The 20,101-nt window shown below is 47.0% G+C and overlaps 1 protein-coding gene and 1 pseudogene across 1 annotated transcript; one reads left to right on the plus strand and one right to left on the minus strand.

Annotated features, from left to right (window-relative positions):
- Nucleotides 1-1,974: 1,974 nt before the first annotated feature.
- On the minus strand, nucleotides 1,975-8,076 carry LOC121479817 (keratin, type II cytoskeletal 3-like). Its single transcript, XM_041735614.1, has 9 exons — nucleotides 7,675-8,076; nucleotides 7,343-7,557; nucleotides 6,201-6,261; nucleotides 5,583-5,678; nucleotides 4,921-5,085; nucleotides 4,233-4,358; nucleotides 3,346-3,566; nucleotides 2,578-2,612; nucleotides 1,975-2,240 (listed from the first exon to the last, which is right to left on the minus strand). Exons 1-9 carry the CDS (start codon nucleotides 8,074-8,076, stop codon nucleotides 1,975-1,977), a joined length of 1,587 nt encoding a protein of 528 aa, XP_041591548.1.
- Nucleotides 8,077-16,977: 8,901 nt separating this feature from the next.
- On the plus strand, nucleotides 16,978-17,596 carry LOC121479818 (annotated as a pseudogene).
- Nucleotides 17,597-20,101: the final 2,505 nt, after the last annotated feature.

The following is a 20,101-nucleotide window of genomic DNA, read 5'->3' on the forward strand; positions in this document are numbered from 1 at the left end:
TTAAATTAAAAATAATAATCCAGGGGCACCTGCATGGCTCAGTCAGTTAAGTGTACAACTCTTGATTTCAGCTCAGGTCATCCCAAGGTCATGGGATCAAGTCTCGAGATGGGCTCAGCACTAAGCATGGAGTCTGCTTGAGATTCTCTTTCTCCCTCTGTCTCTGCCCTTCTTCCCCCCTCTCACTCCCACTCTCTCTCATAATCATCATCATCAATGTGTTTAAAAAGGAAGCAAGTATTCTAATCATCCAATGAAAAATATTCCCCAGCAACTGAGACAAAAAAGTAAACATGAAAAATTATGTAAGTTTTATTATCCATAAAGATTTTGAGAGCACCTGGGTGGCTCAGTCAATTGGGTGCCTGCCTTCGACTCAGGTCATGATCCTGAGGGTCCTGGCATCAAGCCCCATGTCAGGTTCCCTGCTCGGTGGGGGAGACTGCTTCTCCCTCTGCTCTTCCCCCTGCTTGTGCTTGTGCTCTCACTCTCTCTCTCTCTCTTTCAAATAAATTAAATATTTTTTTAAAAAATAAAAAGGAAAGACCTTGAGACTTTTTTGTTGTTGTTCTTGGTTTTAAAGGTAATAAAACAAAATGGACAAGTCTGGGTCTTTTTTAAAGTTGAGCTTTGAAACAAATGTTTACTTGATCTTAAGCAGAAAATCTGTGAGCATATGCGGTAGTCGGAACTAAAGGTGGGACTGAGAAGTCAAGTTTGGAGTGAGTGATGACAAGTGTCAGCCTCTTAAAATAGAAGAGTCCCCCAGGTATCTGGACCAGATTTCAGAACCAAGGACAGAGCAGGGATCTGCATAAAGTAAGGCTCTGCCTTCAAAGACCATAGATCACCCCCCAAATCTACCACAAAGAAAAAAAAAAAACAGAACCACACATGTGGTTACAGGTATGGACTCTAGGGCCCAACTACTCATGTTCAAACCCCGGCTGTACCACTTGCTAACTGCAACCATTGGCATAGTGTGATCTTTATGTCTCTGTGGTCCTTTTTCTCATCTGTAAAGTGAGGCTATCGTGCCTACCTCATAGGATCATCGTGAAGATTAGATTATTTATGTGTGAAGTTCTCAAAACAATGTCTGAGCGGGTGAAAATTATTAAATAAAACTTGGTTTCATTTATTGATTTTCCAGAGCCTTGAGATCTCAGGATGTGAGAGGGAAAGAGAAGCAGAATCCTGCAGTCTTGCTGGGAAAAGGGGCAAATGCCCCCGAGCCATGAGGAATGAGGACATAGGGGGAGCTTCTGACCATGTTCTCCCACCACTGTGGTCCAAAACCCCCAAGGGAGGAGATAAAGAAAGGCTGCCCCCTGAGGTGACCCAGGCTGGGCAGTGCAATTACTTGGCTATCACTGAGCTATTTGGAATTCTTGGCAAGGATGACTGATGCCAGCATGAGAAGTGTTCCAGCCCCAGGGTGTGGCTTGCCCAGATATAGATACAGAAAGAGTGAAGCACAGCATGGCAGTTGGGCAAATTGTGAAGTCTGGCCCAGTTGGCTTAACCCCAAAAGCTCCCTCAGCACCCTCATTCTCTCCTCATCTCTCACTCACTCCATGCACAGCTGCTAACGTAACTTCCTGCAGGCCACATTTTGAGTGTGCTGCCCTCTGATTCAGCAAACATCATGAGTTCCTATTATTCTGCAAAACTCAGAGTCAAATAGTCAAATCCATCATCACATATTGCAGTTTAATGAAGAAAAAGAAACAGAGAGCCGAGAGGAGGCAAGGCAAAGTTTATATACAAGGGGACAGTAGGTAGTAGTGGAATGTGTGATGGGCTCAGGGACAAACTCCTAACTTGACAATGTCTACCTGGGCCCCTTCTTGGTTTTGAGCCTCCAAGCGGATGACGGTATAGTATCTCCAACCCTGGGGAGAGAGGAGTGATTGTAGAGAGATGTGGCTAAAGGCAGGGGAAATTTTTATAGTCGTGCATCAGGGCCCAGTCTCAGTATTTGATGCAGGCACGCTGGTCACTGCTGGCGGCGATCTGCACAATCTTAGCCAAGGAGGAGGAAGAGCTGCCCAGTCTGGGACTCGGATCCATGGAGGTGCTTGTGCTTCTGGACTGGATGCCTTTCCTCCCGTTGGTGGACTCACTGTCTCCTCGGATGCCCTGGCCACCTCTGTTGCCCCGGATGCCATTGCTGCTTCTGCTGCTGCTGCTGCCCCCAGGACTAATGTTCTTGCTGCTGGATGTGTGGTTGACCACAACTGCAATGAGAATGGGCTGCTCAGTGTCCCCCGTCTGTCTAAATGCCCATTGCATGCATTCCTGTCTGAAGAATGAGTGGCAGAGAAAATCAAAAAAAGAGAAGGAGAAACCCCCTTCTCATGGGAGGGAGTTCTTTGTCTGAAGGCAAATCCAGGACATACACTCCACAGGACATTAGATAAGTCCTACCCAAATCTGGCTCCCCTTTCGCCCCCCCCCCTTTCTTTTACCCTGGCAATCAGGCTGTAGAAAAAAACAATTTGTGGGTAGAGGAGCTGAAGGGAGGCCATGAGAAATCATCTCACACAATGGAAATGGAGTGCTTGTGATACTCACAGATGCACACTGGGCTCTGACACTCCCCAGACATCCTGTGTAGGAAAACAAAATAAATATCATGGAAACCTCATGGTGGTTCCTCTCAGCATCTCTGTTCAGAATTATCCCCTGGGATGTCAGAGTACAGTAATATGAGCTGCAGCATCAGGGATTGAAGTTACCCATGAGAAGGGCTTCCCTGGGATGCTAGGATGGGGATGCAGAGAAGCAGAGAGATAATGTATCTCTGGATACTTGATTCTGCTATCGCCTTGGCCTGGGTTCCCCTCACTGGAAACCCTGGAATAATATACTCATCAGTTTATTGAAAAGAGTAAATTAAACCATAAAGAATATCTGGCACAGTGCCTGGCCTATACCAAAAGCGATGCAACTCTTTTCTGTGCCAGAGATGGAGAGGCAAAGAAGAGTCACCGATGCAGAGGGAAGTGGAAACCAGTTTGGACAATAGGAGGAGCAAGCTACCAGGACCCACTAGTATTCATCTGTATCCTCCATCATATCAGGATTGGCTGACAATGGCCAATTGTCATTGGGGTGCACTACCTGCCTGTTGGGAAGCTCTAAGATTTCAGCTCTAGCAAATAAAGTTGGTGTCCCTGAGCCCAAAGGGGAGAGTGCTAGGTAGTACCATTCTGTTAATCAAGCATTTGTTGAGAGCCTCTTTGTCCCCTGCCACTGTGTCTAACCAAGGACCATACGTACAATCCTTTGAAACTTGATTCTCAAATTGTCCTCCTTGCCTTGACCAGAGCCCCTACCCACCTGCACTCCTCGCCATCTAACATCTTCTGGTAGGTGGCAATCTCCACATCTAATGTCAACTTGATGTTCATCAGCTCCTGATAGTCCCGCAGGAGGTAGGCCAAGTTCTTCTGGGCTTGCTTCAGGGCTTTCTTGAGCTCTGCCAACTTGGCCTGGGCATCTTTGAGGGTCTGTTCACCCTGTTGCTCAGTGTCAACAATTGTTTCCTGCAAGTTGGTATTCTGAAGTGGGAGAAGAAAGAAGGATCGAATCTCTAAAATTACCTGAGCACATGGCAGGTGAGCATAGGTCTCCATCTGTCTCCTTAATGAAAACTTCTAACCTATGTGCTTCATAGTATAGCTACACTATTCTAGGAAATTCCAATGGTCATTTGAATCTTTGCCCAGAGATATTGATCACCTGCTTCCCGACCTCTTTTTTTAAGATTTTTATTTATTCAGGAGAGAGACAGAGGCAGAGACATAGGCAGGAGAAGCAGGCTCCATGCAGGGAGCCCGACGTGGGACTCGATCCTGGGTTTCCAGGATCCGGCCCTGGGCTGACGGCGGTGCTAAACCACTGTGCCACCCAGGCTGCCTGCTTCCGGACCTCTTTAAAAAGATTAACTCATGGTATGAGACCCCAAAAACCACATATTTCATGGAGTCTTGGGGCCACAACCAATGACATGAGGGAAGACCATTCTATCTTGAAGATGATGGGTGGGAGTAAAGGTAACATACAGAAGCCATCACTCTGTATGGTATTACCTGGGGAGTTCCATTGTAGGTTCCAATGGCGACCAGAAAGACTTTCCAGCATGCTAGGTTCAGGTGCCCCACTGGCACTTCAGAGCACCACTGTCATCAGAGTCACAATCTCAGGCTTTGGGGAGCCATACCTACCTGCTTCTTGATGCTCTCAATCTTGGCCTGCAGCCTCTGGACCATCCTGTTGAGCTCTGCAATCTCATTCTTGGTGCTCCTCAGGTCATCACCATACCTGCTGGCTGTAGTCTGCAGCTCCCCAAGCTGGTGGGTAAGAAGCAGACAGGGAGAAATTATCCCTAACCCTCGAATACATGCATTTGAAAAGGAGAATAGAAGTGCAGTCAATCCAGGAAGTCCTAATACAGCATGGAGGTCCGTCAGGCATTTGGAATGGAAAGGATCGCTTAACTAAAAATCACAGTTGCCCTTAAACATATCAGGCCAGGGATCCCTGGGTGGCGCAGCGGTTTGGCGCCTGCCTTTGGCCCAGGGCGCGATCCTGGAGACCCGGGATCGAATCCCACGTCGGGCTCCCGGTGCATGGAGCCTGCTTCTCCCTCTGCCTGTGTCTCTGCCTCTCTCTCTCTCTCTCTCTCTCTGTGACTGTCATAAATAAATAAAAATTAAAAAAAAAAAAAAAAAAAAAACATATCAGGCCGTGGAATGAAAAACATTGCAAGTTATAGGTATTTGTGAAAGATAATTCAGTCGGTTCCCGCTGAACAAAATGTGCATTATCTGGGATGGTGCCAGGAGGGGCTAGCGGTGAAGGGGCCCTGGAAAAAGCTTGTGAGTCTAGACAGATCCAGGGAGCCCTATTTACCTTGACCTGGTATAGCCCCTCAGCCTCAGCCTTGTTCCTCTGGGTGATCTCCTCATACTGGGCCTTGGCCTCGGTGATGATGCTGTCCAGGTCCAGATGCCGGTTGTTATCCATGGACAAGATGACAGACATATCACTGGACTCCGACAGGGCCTGGTTGTACTCCTGCACACACACAGGGACACACCATTGGGCAGTGTCACCACCTCTCTAGGATGCCCTAAACCTCCCAAGCACTGGCTCAGGAAAGTTGTGGGGTCTAGAAAACCAAGTCTTACTGTAGGGAAAGGAAGAGGACAAGACAGTGATCCAGAAACCAGGCAGCAAAAAAATTCCCAGCAGGCAGTGAGGGATTGTCCTTAACTCTCCTTTTACAGATTTCCCTTGGGATTCTATGCACATGGAAATTCTAAAGGCATGAACTGCAGATTCTGAAAACCTGGGGCCATGGGAAGGAGAAGAGAGAGAGAGCATAAGCAATATAAGTTAAGGAGGTGTAAAATCGAAGAAATGAAGAAGAAATAGGTATTAAAATGGGAAAGCTTTTACAGATGTTTGCTGCCAAATAGATTTCACAAAAGAGACTGAACCCCCAGAATCAAGCAAGTTTTGATACCCCACATCACGGCTTCCACCCTAGAGGAAAATATAAAGGTCCTTACAGCTTCAAAGAGGGTTCTCAGAAAGTTTACTTCACTGATCAGACTTTCCATTTTTATTTCCAAGTCTACTTTGGTCGCGTAGGAAGTATCCACATCCTGAAAGTAAAAAACAGAGAATCCACCTTCTTAGCTTCAGTATTTTTCTCATTAGCCACCATTGCATTTAATAATAACATTGATATCATGTTTACATAGTTGAGGGAGCAAAAATCACTTACAGCAGAATTTATGCACGCAGTAGGAAGTTTTGATAATTGAATTCACTTGTTAGAAAAGGTCATTATTATCCATTTTTGCAGCTTGAATAATTATGATGGTCGTTATTAATAGTTGGCAATAAACTATAAATAAACTGTAAAGACTGGCTCCAAGCAGTTTTGCAACTGTTGAGCCAAACACACTGGAGAAATGTCTTAGCTACAGGGAAAACAAAAGATAGAAAACCCTTCGGGCATAGGCCCCAATGCCAGGCTGGCACTGTCCCGGGTTCTGGCCATCCTTCCTGCTCCAGGCAAGGTGTTATCCAGTCTCACATCCCTGGAGAGATGCTACCTTTCCCCCTTTCCCTTGTGCCGTCTCCTTCCTGTGCTGGCTTGTTCTCCCCACTGGCCTGCTCACCTTCTTCAGGACCATGAAGTCATTCTCAGCCTCTGAGTGCTTGTTAAGCTCATCCTCATACCTACGAAAAAGGAAAGAGGTCATGCCTGAGGGTGGCTGAGCCAAGGGTACGGGCACGTGTGCCCAGGGAAAGGAGGTGGTACGTAACCTGGGGCAGAGCTGCAGGTGACTGTTCCCTGGATACGATCAGGGATAAAGCTGGTTGAGTGGCATGCTTTATTCCCATGGTGGGGCCTTTAAAAGCACACTGGCACCCCATTTCCGACACTCCAGGATATTGGAAATAGGAGATAAAAGATGTGGAGCATCTGCCTTCGGCTCAGGGCATGATCCTCGGTCAGGGGATTGAGTCCTGCATCAGGCTACCCCGGGGAGCCCTGCTTCTCCCTCTGCCTGTGTCTCTGTCTCTCTCTGTCCCTCTCTGTCTCTCTCTCTCTCTGTTTCTCATGAATAAATAAATAAAATCTTTATCTTAAAAAAAAAAGGAGATAAGAGATGTGATGGAATTGGCTCATAACTCCTGGTATCCTTGGGCAGCACACAGGTCTCTGGATTCTCCACTGCAGGGAATCAGTCCGGTCCTCATGAGCAAAACCTGTGCTCACTCCCAAGGCTACCTCCCACCTTACCCGAAGGTCCCAGCTGTTCCCTTCTCCATCTGTGTCCTACCTCCCCTTGAATCTCCCTCATCACCCAGCCCAAACACATTGTCTAACTGGCAATATTCTGGCATCACCTGAGGCTCTGTAAAACCTACCAAGGCCTGGCTCCCATGCCCGGAAATTCTCATGCAATGAGTCATGAGTGCAACCTGGACATTCAGAATTCATAAAGCCCCCAAAGTGATTCTGGTAAGGAGCAAAGTACGAGATCCATTGTTGTTAAATGCCAAAGTGCCTCATATCTGCCCCTGTTGGAAGAGGGCCCCCGAGATGCCCACGCTGTCACAGATCTTATTCTCCTTGGCACCAACAAGGAGAGCAGATCCTCCTTTCATCGGACCCATAACCTGACACCCCATCCTGTGTCATCCTTGAGGACGTGCACCAACAATTTCCCAGCTGGAAAGCCTCCACACCTCCTGACCTCCCCCACGATCACCTAGACCCAGTGGCTGTTTCCACAGCACCTCCATCACTCACTTCCTCTTGTACTCCTCCGCAAGCACCTGCATCATGCTGAGCTCTTCATCCAGCTGACCCCGCTCACTCAGCAGCCTGTCCAGGTGGGCCTGGAGGCAGCTGATATAGGACTCAAAGAAGGGCTGCAGGTTGTTGGCCCTGGAGGTGGCTGACTGCTCCTGGAGGAGGCACCACTTGGCCTCCAGCACCTTGTTCTGCTGCTCCAGGAACCGTACCTGTGGTCAATCAGGGGGCAGGGGTCATGGCCTACCCAGCCTCTGGCTCATGAGCAGACACATTGCCCCAACCTAGGCCTCATGTTCCCAGGCCCCATCCTCACCAGGGGCCCTCACCTTGTCGATGAAGGAGGCAAACTTGTCATTGAGAGTCTTGAGCTGCTCCTTCTCTTGGGTCTTCACCTCCCTGATCTGTGGGTCGATCCCCATGTTCAGGGGCTGAAGGAGGCTCTGGTTGATGGCCACCTCCTGGATACTGAGGGGAAAGCCCCCTGAACCTCCAAAGCCCTGAGCTCCACCAGGAATGCCTCCAAGACCACCACGTCTCCCCCAGCTGCTAAAGTAGCCTCCTCCAGAGCCACCTCTCATGCCCCTTCCTCCAACCCCATACAGGCTCCCTCCAAGGGCACCCGAGCAACTCCAGGCTGAGCTCCCAGTCTGGGCAGCACCTCTGGCCACACTGAGCTTGCTCCCCACGACGCTGTGCAGGCTCTGGCTGCCGAAGGCACCCCCTACCATGGCACAGGCTGTGGAGGCACTGCGTCCCCCAGAGCACGAGGTTGACTGGGACCTGCCTGGGCTGATACAGCTCTGCCCAGACACCACAACAGCAGAGCAGCCCCTAGAACCTTTGGTGGCCTGGGACAGCCTGCTGGACTGCTGGCTCATCATTTTCTCTGGCCACAGAAAGATGTCCTGGTCGAAGCCTCTGAGGAAAGGGTATCTTCTGACATAGGCAGAGAAGTGGCCTCTTTTATAGGTCCCAGTGAACTGGCTCATTAATTGGATGATTTCCAGGGTTTCATTCTATGGCTACAACTAATCTCCATACCAATTTCCTTTGCTGTAATCCCGGAGTCTCCATTTCAAGTCTTTCCTGTAATTAGCCTCTTGTAGACTTTGTGCACTACCGAACCGGGGCCCTCCCTTAATGAATGAGCTTGGTTCCTGCCAGGCATGGCCCAGTCCCAGGGCCCCAGGCACCGGCCTCTCAGGAGGCAGCTGGTTCTATTAGGTGACTCTGTGGCTTTTTCATTCCCCCAAAACCCTGGGCGTCCACTGGTGTCACTATGCTGTCTGCCTCCCAGAACCAACGAGGCTGGCACAGACTCCTGTATTTGGGAGAGACAGAATGGAAAATGGGCTCCCTCCTAACTGGAGCACCTCCAAGTCTCACAGTGTGTACCCATGGAACTCACCAGAGAGCCTCTGCTGGCTTGTCCCAAGCTCTGAGACACAAGCAGCCCCTCTCCTATCCCAGTCACAGGGGGGTAGATGTCAGGCCAGATGTTCCAGACTGACTCAGAGGCCTGAGTGAATGGACTAGATACCTGAGCATTGTTCACCATTGGGGTGACCAAGAGAGCTCTAGTGCCCCATCTCCCTGTTTCCTGCATGGTTTTATTGCTCCTGTTCAACTCACTGCCTTGGGGTCCCCCACATCCTCTATTTCACTCCCATACCACGTCTCTTCCCCTTTTAAATATGCCTCCTCAGTCCCCTTTTCCAGGAAGCCTCCCCCTTTCAGGCTCCTGTGGGTCCTACTGCCTGAATTCCCTTCCTTCCTCTTCCCTGCATGAAGGCTGCAGCCCAGTCCCTTGGACAATAGGCGTCATGAGGGCCAGGTCTTATCTGTCTGCTCCAACAATGCCCCCATCACCTAGCACAGAGCCTGGCCTATGGTGGGCTCATAAGTTTTGTAGGATGAATGGTTGCCCAACTTGTCCTAGTTCTGGTATTGCCCTTCTATGCCGGTCCCTGTGTGTGTGTGTCCCACCTCCATTATCACACCGGACAAGAAAGGCTTGTCCCCTAGGACAATTCCTCCCACCCAGACTGTCTCTTATCCCAAGCTTAGGACAGAGCCCTGTACCTACGAGCTCAGGATAATGTTTTAAGACACAGACTGATAAATTAGCTGCATTTGTGTGGATGACTTTCCCACTTTGCTATAAATGCTACCGGTGTATCAAGCCCATTTTAAGTGTACAGGAAACACAATGAGAAAGCCCATGGGTAGGAGAAGGGACTCAACTGATCAGAAGGCCTTGAACCTCCCTTGAACTCCCACAGTCTCTTACCCCTCGTAAGCGCCCTCACATCCCACTTAGATGCTTGTCGTGGCAGCCTGACTCCTTCGAGGGCCTGGGAGAGAGGTTGCATTGTCCTCAATATAAATAAACAGAAGAGAGATGGTTTCATTAAGAACTCCACACTTGTGGTAATAGCAACAGCCATCCTAGCTACAAGGAGAGATGAGTTTCTAGTGAACAAAGGCCAAGGAAAAGGACACACTACAGTGGGAGTGATGTGGAAGGCCTTCCCAACAGAAAGGTTAGGAGAGCTGGAGCACTCCGGGCTGCTGTGGCATCTCCTCTGGAGGGAAAGGATGTCATGATTGAGTGTCAGGCACAAGTCCACTACCATCTGACCCTGGGTGAGGGACTTGAGTACATTCTAGTTACATGTGATGGAAGGAAGGAAGAAAAGAAGGAAAGGTGGGAAGGAGGGAGGGAAGGAAAGAGGGAGGCAAGCCCAGGTGTACTAGAGTTTACAGAGCTCTTCCAGAGCTTACACTGGGCTTGAAACACACATTTATTCGCACCTGAGAATCTGCATGGACCTAACACCATGCCTTGCCTCTGTAGACAGCACCATGAGAATACCTCATGGGATGTCAAGTCAGTTCTCAAAGATTTGTGGGAAACATACTCATTGCAAGGCACCCAGGACAGCATGAGAGCTAAAGTTTAAGAAAAAGCAGGTCTATTCCGGCATTTATTGAGCATCTATTAGGTGATAGTACAAGGAGCTCAGAGGAAGGAGATGTGGTCTATACACCTATGGGCTCTATATACCTGTCAACACTCTCACTCAGAACACGAGACAAGCAGGGACAGAGCCAGTAATAGCCACATGTGTACTGCAGTTACAGGAGGGGGCGGAAATGGGAACTGTGGCAGGAAGTTAGCCATGGAAGGCTTCCCAGAGGGAGCATCAGGAGCCAAATTGATGAAGAAAGCAGGCAGTACCACATGTTGTGATGAAGAGACTTGCAGGAACCAGGCTGTGCAGCAAACATTATAGCTTTGTTCAAAACAGGGTGGTCAGAAGCTGCTGAAGGCAACAGAGGGAGCATGTTGTATACACAGATGCAGGGGCGTGTGCCAGCCTGACCCATTGTGTGGGAAGAAATTATGCTGGTCATGGAAACCTGGCACACTGTGGTGGGTCATGGAACTGGATGTGGTTCACTTCTCCCCCAGAGACTCACCGGAGCCTCTAGTCTCTCCTTGCTCCCTTCCACCCCTACATTGCTGCCAACATGACGTTATGCAAACACCACTTTCAACATGTCACTCTCCCATCCAGAAAATGACTAGGCTTCCTGTTATAGAAGAATGAGCTTCTCTCTTGGCCTCCAATGCCCTTCCACATCTGCCCCCTGTTCCTCGCTCCCTCGCCAGCGTCCCACTTTAATATTAAAGCCTTACCACTCCCTCCGAGCCAATTTCTTGCTATTGTTTGGTAGGAGGTTGGGCCAAACCACTTCTGAGGTTTTTCCTACCCTTCGAGTTCTGGGATCCCATGATGCTCCCTGACTTTCCTTCACCATCATCCTTGGAGAGTTCTGCCTCTGAGAGTGCGACCCACCCCATATCCCTGCCTGAGGATTGCCTAATCTTCCCAATTACACTCATCTTCTTCCTCCTCCACCTCGGCCACCCACTTAGGGCCATGCCCTGGATCATCACAAGGAACAATTCCCTCTTCGAAGCTTAAACCCCAAATCCCCACTCTCTGGCCATAACCTTTCATCCTTCAGCTTATTTTTGCCTACCTCTCACCACACCTGCTCTTCAGTCTTTTAAAGACTCCCGTTGACTTCATCCCTTCATTTTCTCCTAGTCTGTTAGTGCTCTCCTGGCCTCTTTTCCTGTTCTTCCTAACCTAAGTATTACTCATTCATCCAACAAATACTTCTTGAGCATCTATTTTGTGCCAGCCATTGACCCGGTGGTAGGGAGTGGTGAACAAAATTAATGCTGTCCCATCCCTCATGGGAAGAGTCTAGAGACCATCTGTCTGAACAACCTTCTCACCAGCATCCTTGATTTCCTTATGTTGCTAATTCTTCCATCATCAGCCTAACAAAGTCCCATGTCTTGGACAAAGCTACAACCTTCCTTTCCCTTCCTATGACAAAGGCTGAGCACTACTGGGGGAATCATGTAATCTGGGGGACAACAGAGTCCTGATCTCCACTTTGGCCAGGTGCTCAATCCCTCCCTTGTCCTGTCAACTTCTCGTCCATGCCCTTGACTTCTGTCCCAAACTTCTACTACTCTCCTCCAGCCCCTTCTCAGTCCCCATATCCTGCCTGCAGAAGAAGATAACTTGGCTTCCTACTTCCCTGAGAAAATTCAAGTTGTCAGAAGTGATCTCCTTTGGTCATCTCTTCTGTGCCTTCACTCTTAGCTGCCTCCACACCCACCTTATTTTTCTTCCTCTTGTACAGGGCTACACGACAGCCTCCCCACCTGCCTCGTCTAGGTCTTTACTCAGTCAGTTACCCTCCTTCCCACCAGGTCCTCAATCCCTCCTCTATGCTCAAGTCTTCCCCATCCTTAAAGTCCTTCTCTTGACCCCATGACACCTTCTCACTGTTATCCTGTCTGTCTCTTCCCCCTTCTCACCTCAAGATCTCAGTTAATCCAAATTCAGTGGCTATTTCCCCATCACTGGTCAACTCCTAAACCCTTGGAATCTTTCTCTGTACATAATCCCTGTATCATGAGCACTGCACTCCTGAGACTACATTTCTTGCTGGCTTCCTAAAAATACCCTTATGGCCTCTTTCTCCCAGATCTCCTTGCTACAGTTGAAACATGGTGTTATCGTGTTGCTACATATAAAGCATCGGTTTCAGTGTCACTTCACTAACTTTATATTAAAGTTGATATCTATATAATATAATATAATAACTATATTATAAAGATATTATTTTTAATATCTTCATTCCTTAAAGGGTTACAATCCACATAAATAGGTTCCCAGTCTTCATTCTCATGTAACTTGGCAACTCTTCTTTGCTTGTGGTGGATAAACCATGGATAGAGCCAGTGTGTCAGGATTATGGACAAAGCATTCCTTGCTGAAGAGAGCACACACCCATCCTTTGCCGGCTGAAGTGAATCTAAAGCCGTAAGAGTCCGTGGGACCCTGAGTCACTGGAGAGCAGGTGTTATTACTGTCTTATTCTAGAAAGACAGTGTCAACCCTGGAAATGGAAAGGTACAGAGGCAGGCCAGCTGCAGAGACTACAAACCAAGGAGTCAACAAGAATTAGAGATATTCTCTCCCCCCTCCCCAGATCTCAAAGCTCAGACACAAAACCAACAAGGCTTCCATGTACATTTGTGTGGGTTGTATCCTATACAAGAGTTCCAGGTCAAGAGTAAAAAGGCCAAAATCAGACCCATACTCTGGTCACCTATCTATGTGCTATGGCATGGGCTATTAGCCAGAAATCGGCTAATAGGAGTCCAGAGTGCAGGCATCTTTCACTTTACACAAAGTGCTGTCCTCTGCCAAACCTGTGGAGTTGTATCTGCACAGAGTGGACACCTTTTTCCAATTCACAAAAAGACCAGATAGGCCAAGGAGACCTTGGAACATCAGAGTTGGGCATCATGAGTCTTGAGGCAAAAAAAAAAAAAAATCCACTACTAGAAAACCTTTTCTTCCCTTGTATCCTACTGGTCTTTGGGTCAGTCAAACCATGTTGTAGTAAAAGTACCTGAGTTCAAATTATGACCTCCAGCTCCTAGTTACATGACTTTCATAAGTTGCTTAACATGCTACACCTTGGTTTCCATCAATAAGACAAGGATAACAATATGATCTCTTTCATAGTGTGGTTGTAAGGATTATTTTTTTTCAAGATTTTATTTATTCATGAGAGACACACAGAGAGAGAGAGAGAGAGAGAGAGGCAGAGACACAGGCAGAGGGAGAAGCAGGCTCCATGCAGGGAGCCCAACGCAGGACTCAATCCTGGGTCTCCAGGATCACACCCTGGGCTGAAGGCGGCGCTAAACCGCTGAGCCACATGGGCTTCCCTGTAAGAATTATTTTAGAACAGGTCTTAATGAATAATAGGCATTTGGTACATATTAGCTCTTAGCTAATGGTGTCCTCCTCTGTACAATAACAGAAAATCATGGCTTGCATATCAAACAAATAACCTAACTACCTCTCACCAGCGTCCTCATCAGGTGCATATCTGTGTGTTTACATGTGGTGGTAGGATTTTGGGGTTTTGGGGGGTTTTTTTGGTTTTGTTTTTGTTTTGTTTAGTTTTGTGGGGTTTTTTTGGTTTTTGGGGGGTTTTTTGTTTGTTTGTTTGTTTGTTTGTTTGTTTTGTTTTGTTTTTTTGCTATCTGGTGTGTTAAAAAGAAAAATCACAGGCCCAAAATAGCATCATCTAGGACAAGTCAGCAAACTAAGACTTAACACCTAACTTAACTGCACTTTCGACCTTTAGCCAATCAATGTAGAATTTCCTGGTCAATACCAGGAAATTTACTGATAGACCCCCTTCCACTCCTCTTGGAAAGGTAACCTTGCCTGAACAATGCCTTCCTTACTAATAAATCCTTTCTCCTTTTTTTATGCCCTCCCCCTGCCTTTAAAATCCTTTTGTTTGGGTCATTGAGCTCCCTTCTACTTGCTAGATGGGATGCTGCCCAACTCTTGAATCATTTAATAAAGCCAATTAGATCTTCACATTTACTCAACTGAATTTTATTTTTTTAACAAGTGCTTCTCTGTTTCAAAAAGGCAAGCGTGTGTGTGTGTGTGTGTGTGTGTGTGTGTGTGTAGGTGTGTGGTGGATGAGGCAGGGATTACAGTCAGAAAACTCAGATGCATCAGCCATGTGCAGACAGGGAAATTGGGCAGACCCATTCAACTCTGCTAAAATTTGTACTTGGGGTGCCTTGCTGGCTCAGTTGGTTAAGTGTCAACTCTTGATTTTAGCTGAAGTCACAACCTCAGGATTGCAAGATTGAGCCCTATGTCAAGCTTCATGTTGAGCATGGGGTATGAAGCCTGACTGAGCTTCTTGTTCTCCCTTTGCACCCACCCTAAAAAAAAAAAAATTGCACTTCATTCTAACTGAACAGTAATAATTATTCGAAGTTGAAAACAACTGTTAAAAATGCCTCAAGTCCCAGTTTTTCTTTGAATCTCCATCATGAAGGATTACTGTTGGACAGATAAGACCCTGCATCGTAATTATTTTCTCGGAGCAAAAGGTACATGAAATAAATTCATGAAATTTATGGGCTTTCAAATGTGTACTGTGTAGGCTTTGAATATGAGTAACTGCATCTTTAGTAAGGTGGAACCTGTCTTGAAACAACCAAAAGACTAGTCTAAACAGTAGCACGAGAAAGGGGCTTTAATGCACACCTTTGCCAATCGCTCTCCCCAGTTGCCAGTAAAAGGCAGATTAGGGGAGGTTAGCCGCAGCAGCCTAGCAGCAGGGAAAATTCTTAGGAGCCAAAGATCAGCTAATAAAGTCTTGACCTCAGTGACCTTGGGCATCACAGTGGAATCCTCAGAGACTCAGCCATGGGTGGGGGGTGGAGTGGGGAGGGGATGTCTAGAATGGACAGACAAGGTAGGAGGTGGGCTGGGGAGACTGACCCAATCAGTTAGCACATCAATCAATCCCTGTCCCACCCACAGCTCAGCTTTTCTGAATGTCCCAGGCAAGGTTTATAATTAAGCAGATGGCAGCAAGTCATGGGACCCACTCCCTTCTAAATCCCTGCAGAATTTTGTCATAAATCTTTGGTATCAGCCATGGGCTGCCCACTGCCACTGGCTCTTCACTTCCAGAGCCTTCAAGGATCTCAGGGTCTTCTCTACTCTCCCCAGGAGAACTAGCTCTTGCCTGAAGAGAGGCATCCTCCTCATTCAAATCCCAAATAAGCAGGAAACAGACACTGAGATGGAAATTGTGGGCAGAAAATGTACTGGAGTGCTTTTAGGATCAATGCTGTAGGGAAGTGGATAAAGCAGGATTAGTGTTGGAGGGCCATCCACAGCAGACCCCTCATGCTATGGGACTGATCCAGCTTCCATTTCTCTCTTAGCCACCCCGCCTCCCAACTTCATCATCTCATCTACCATTGCAGACATGATTTTAGAGGTGACTCCCCCCACTTGGAACTTGGCCCCACTTCCCTGCAATCCTGTCAGCCCCCTCTGGCTTCCCGGGCCCTGGGCCAGGTTCTGCCTTCCTCACCACTACTTCCCCCACAGGGCACTCATCCTGGCCTAATTAAGAATGTTGCCTAGATTCTAGCCTTCTGAGTGGCTCAGGTGCTATTGGAACCCTTGTCTTGGACGAGTAGATTAATAAGAAAAATAAAATGATCATCCAAAGAGAAAATGGACTGAATAAATGGAAACAATTTACAGAAAAGAAAATTAAATAGCTAATATATTTAAAATGTTAATAATTAAAATAATATGTACTATATTTATAAGGTTCAATCTCATTAGCAATCAGAGAAATGAAAATCAAACCTAGGAAACTCAAAATTTAAAAAGAATATCACAGGGGATCCCTGGGTAGCTCAGCAGTTTGGCGCCAGCCTTTGGCCCAGGGCGTGATCCTGGAGCCCCGGCATGGAGCCTGCTTCTCTCTCCTCCTGTGTCTCTGCCTCTCTCTATATATATATATCTATCATGAATAAATAAATAAATCTTTAAAAAAAAAAGAATATCACAGAGTGTTCGTACAACTGGAGAAACAGGAAGTTTTCTATATTATTTGTAAAATTACTAACTGGTACACTCTTTCTGGACAGTAGTTTGACAATATAAATCAAAATTTTATTTTTTTAAAGATTTATTTATTTTATTTATGATAGACATAGAGAGAGAGAGAGAGAGAGAAAGAGAGAGGCAGAGACACAGGCAGAGGGAGAAGCAGGCTCCATGCTGGGAGCCTGACGTGGGACTCGATCCCGGGACTCCAGGATCGCGCCCTGGGCCAAAGGCAGGCGCTAAACCGCTGAGCCACCCAGGGATCCCCTAAATCAAAATTTTAAAGTGGCCCAGCAACTCCACATCTCGAAAGTTATCTTAAAGAATGAATGGGACAAGTGTCCTGGGACATGTGTGTTTACTGCAGCAATGTTTATTACAGTGGAAAAAACATACGCAACAAAATGTGTTACATCCACATAATGGGATATTCTGCAGCCATTAAGAATGGTGATCTCGGCCACTGTGACAGCTGACGGGCTGTGGGTCCTGGAAGTCAGGCATGAGGGCCCGGTGCAGAGTGCAGATTCGCCAGCCCTGGCTGCGGGGAAGCCCGCCGGCCAGTAGCCGAGGCCAATGGAGGCCGCAGAAGTCTTGGGAAAAGGGAGCTTCTCATCATCCATCTCTTCCATCTCTGAAGGCCAATTTGGTGCTGTGGTTGGCTCTGCCCAGGACGTTGTCATGGATGCAGGGTTCCGGGTACTGCTGAGAAACCTCATGGACAGATACTACCAGGAGGTAGAGCATGAACTCAGCTGCACACCCGCTTGTACTGAATACCTCTCTTTGGTAGAAAAGTACACTGAAGAGCAGCTGCGGGCGTGGATTCCCAAATCCGACAAGGCGGCGTCCGTAGCAACAGCACAGCACCGTGAAGAGAGGTGGCCAATGACCTATTCAACATGCTGTTCACATTTACGGGCTTTCTGGCATTCAGATGTTTCTGGACTATAGAGCAGAAAAAGAAGGCCAAGGGCTGGCCTTAAGCAGTGGTTTAGGAGTGACTTCATTGTGCAAATCATCTCCCATGGCCCCTTCCCTAGAGCAATCTCTAGCACCAGCTCCCACCTGCAGCAGTGGCGGCCTCCTGGACAAGGCGGGAATAAGCCAGGAGAGGCTTCTGCTCCCGGCGACTGGAGAACACACCTGGAAAGGCTGGCCCCGTCCTACAGGGCTTATTAACACCAGGTATTGATGGGTCAGAACGATAATTTCCTGAGGCTCCCAGGACGTCTTCTTTTCCTCTTCTATTCAGTAAGCCCTAGTTCTCCTGCCAAAACAGACCCCTCTCTCAGGTGCTTCTGAGAGTCAGACTGCCCTGGGACAAGACTATGTCAGGCGTTCCACCTAGAAGGCCCCTGCCCCCAGAATACATGCTCCTGTGCCAAGTAGAACAACACAATCTCAAACCCTCCCTGTTCCAGGCACCACAGGCAGGCTTTGCATAGATCTTCCCCGTGCTCACAGCTCTGGTGGAGAGTTTCAGTCCTTCAAACCCAATGGCCCACCTGTATGGAGATTTTATTTAGGAATTTTGCTGTTATGGTTTTGGGCTTTTTTTAGATTTTATTTATTCATGAGACACAGAGAGAGAGAGAGGCAGAGACAGGCAGAGGGAGAAGCAGGCTCCATGCCAGGACCCCAATGTGGGACTCGATCCCAGGACCCCGGGATCATGACCTAAGTGAAAGGCAGATGCTCAACTGCTGAGCCAGCCAGGTGCCCCTATCCTTAACTGCTTTCAGCATCTATTAAATACATAAACAAAAACAAAACAGGAAAAAAAAATCCATAAACAGCTGCCCTTGTCTTCAGATTTCTGAAACTCCTCTATATTCAGCCCACCATTATGGGAAAATCAGAACTAGTCTTGGCTGTGGGAATAAACTAAAAAAGGATGTCTTTTACCCAAAAGCTACATATGAAAATCAACTCCTAGACTTAAGTTTGCAGTTCTTTTATCATTTTCTTCTTCTGGTCCTGATGTAGTACCACTGCTGCAAAAGATCTTTTTTTATAAGAACCATTTTGGGGAGAAAATTTTTTTTTCTTTTAAGTAGGCTTTACACCCAGAGTGGGGCTTGAACTCATAACCCTGAGGTCAAGAGTCACATGCTCTACCAACTGGGCCAGCCAGCCACCCCTAAAAAAAAGTATTTTTTGTAGATGAATACTCAGACTAATCTGGTAGGTTTAATCTTAGAATGTCTGTGATTGGGACGCGTGAGTGGCTCAGCTGTTGAGCGTCTGCCTTCAGCCCAGGGCGTGATCCTGGGGTCCCGGGATCAAGTCCCACATCGGGCTCCCTGCATGGAGCCTGCTTCTCCCTCTGCCTGTGTCTCTGCCTCTTTCTGTGTCTCTCATGAATAAATAAATAAAATCTTTAAAAAAAAATGTCTGTGGTTACCTACTTAAAGATCTAAGTATTAAATGGCTGTAGTTTTTAATTGTTGGTGCTATGAAGGCAAAAGAATTTCCTTCTTTGGAGTTACTGTTTTATTGGACACCAATGAATACACACTGTATGCTGAATATAAACTAAAGTTATCCTTTCCGTATAGCATAGTAAGTATTTATGCAGACTCACTTAAAATCCTTTCTTGTATAAATCAACTTTTAGGTTTTGGGTTGGAATTAGGATGAGTTTAGTAAAAATGTGATTCTTCAAGCTGTGCCTTCCCACCTCTATTCTTCTCCCTCCCAAAGTGACGTTCACTGGTCTAATGCAGCCTGAATGGAAGGGGGATTCCAAAAAGCTTTAATAATGCTCCTCTGTCTGGCTTAAGTTTAATAAAAATGTTTGGTAGAATATTAATGACCAGAAAACATGTATGCCACACCTCTACAAAGAAGGAAAAGGGGACGCCTGGGGGGCTCAGCAGCTGAGCGTCTGCCTTCTGCTCAGGGTGTGATCCCGGGGTCCGGGATTGAATCCTGCATCGGGCTCCCTGCATGGAGCCTGCTTCTCCCTCTGCCTGTGTCTCTGCCTTCTGTGTGTGTGTCTCTCATGAATAAATTTTTTAAATCTTGTTTTAAAAAAGGAAAAAATGTAGTTTAATCCCCAGTGTGTGCCTTTGTGGGTTTTTTTTTTTAAGTAAAAATAAGAAACTGAGGGGCACCTGGCTGGCTCAGTGGGTAGAGCATGTGACTTGATCTTAGGGTTGTGAGTTCCAACCCTATATTAGATGTGGAGCCTACTTTTTAAAAAAATAAGAGTCTGCACTGAAAAGTAAAATAATGATCTCCATCTATATTGGTTGTTGTAGGAAAATATCCTTTGGTAAGTTTCTTCCCAGCCAGACTGTAAACCCCATGAGAACAGAGACGACATATGCTCTCCTCTCTATTCCTGAGCCCAGCACAATATCTGGAAAATGATAGGCACTCAGTCTAGTTGTTGAATGACCAAATGAATGAATTCCACAATAGATTAGGTGAAAAACCAGTTTGTAAAGCAATATGTATTGTTAAACACCTTATTCTGTAAAAGAGGATACATCTGCCTGCACCTATCTCTACGCATGTGTGTGGGGGGAGGGTGTGCACATGCATACACATAGGAAAATGTCACAGGGAGATGGAATTATAAATCATCTTTTTATTTTACTTTGCTAAATTTTATGCATTTTTGCTACAGATATGTGTTGTTTTTATCATAGAGGAATCTTCCTCTATAGGAAGATCTTTAGAAGAAGAGGGA

The sequence above is a fragment of the Vulpes lagopus genome, chromosome 21, assembly GCF_018345385.1.
Source record: "Vulpes lagopus strain Blue_001 chromosome 21, ASM1834538v1, whole genome shotgun sequence".
In the NCBI taxonomy this organism is placed as follows: Eukaryota; Metazoa; Chordata; class Mammalia; order Carnivora; family Canidae; genus Vulpes; species Vulpes lagopus.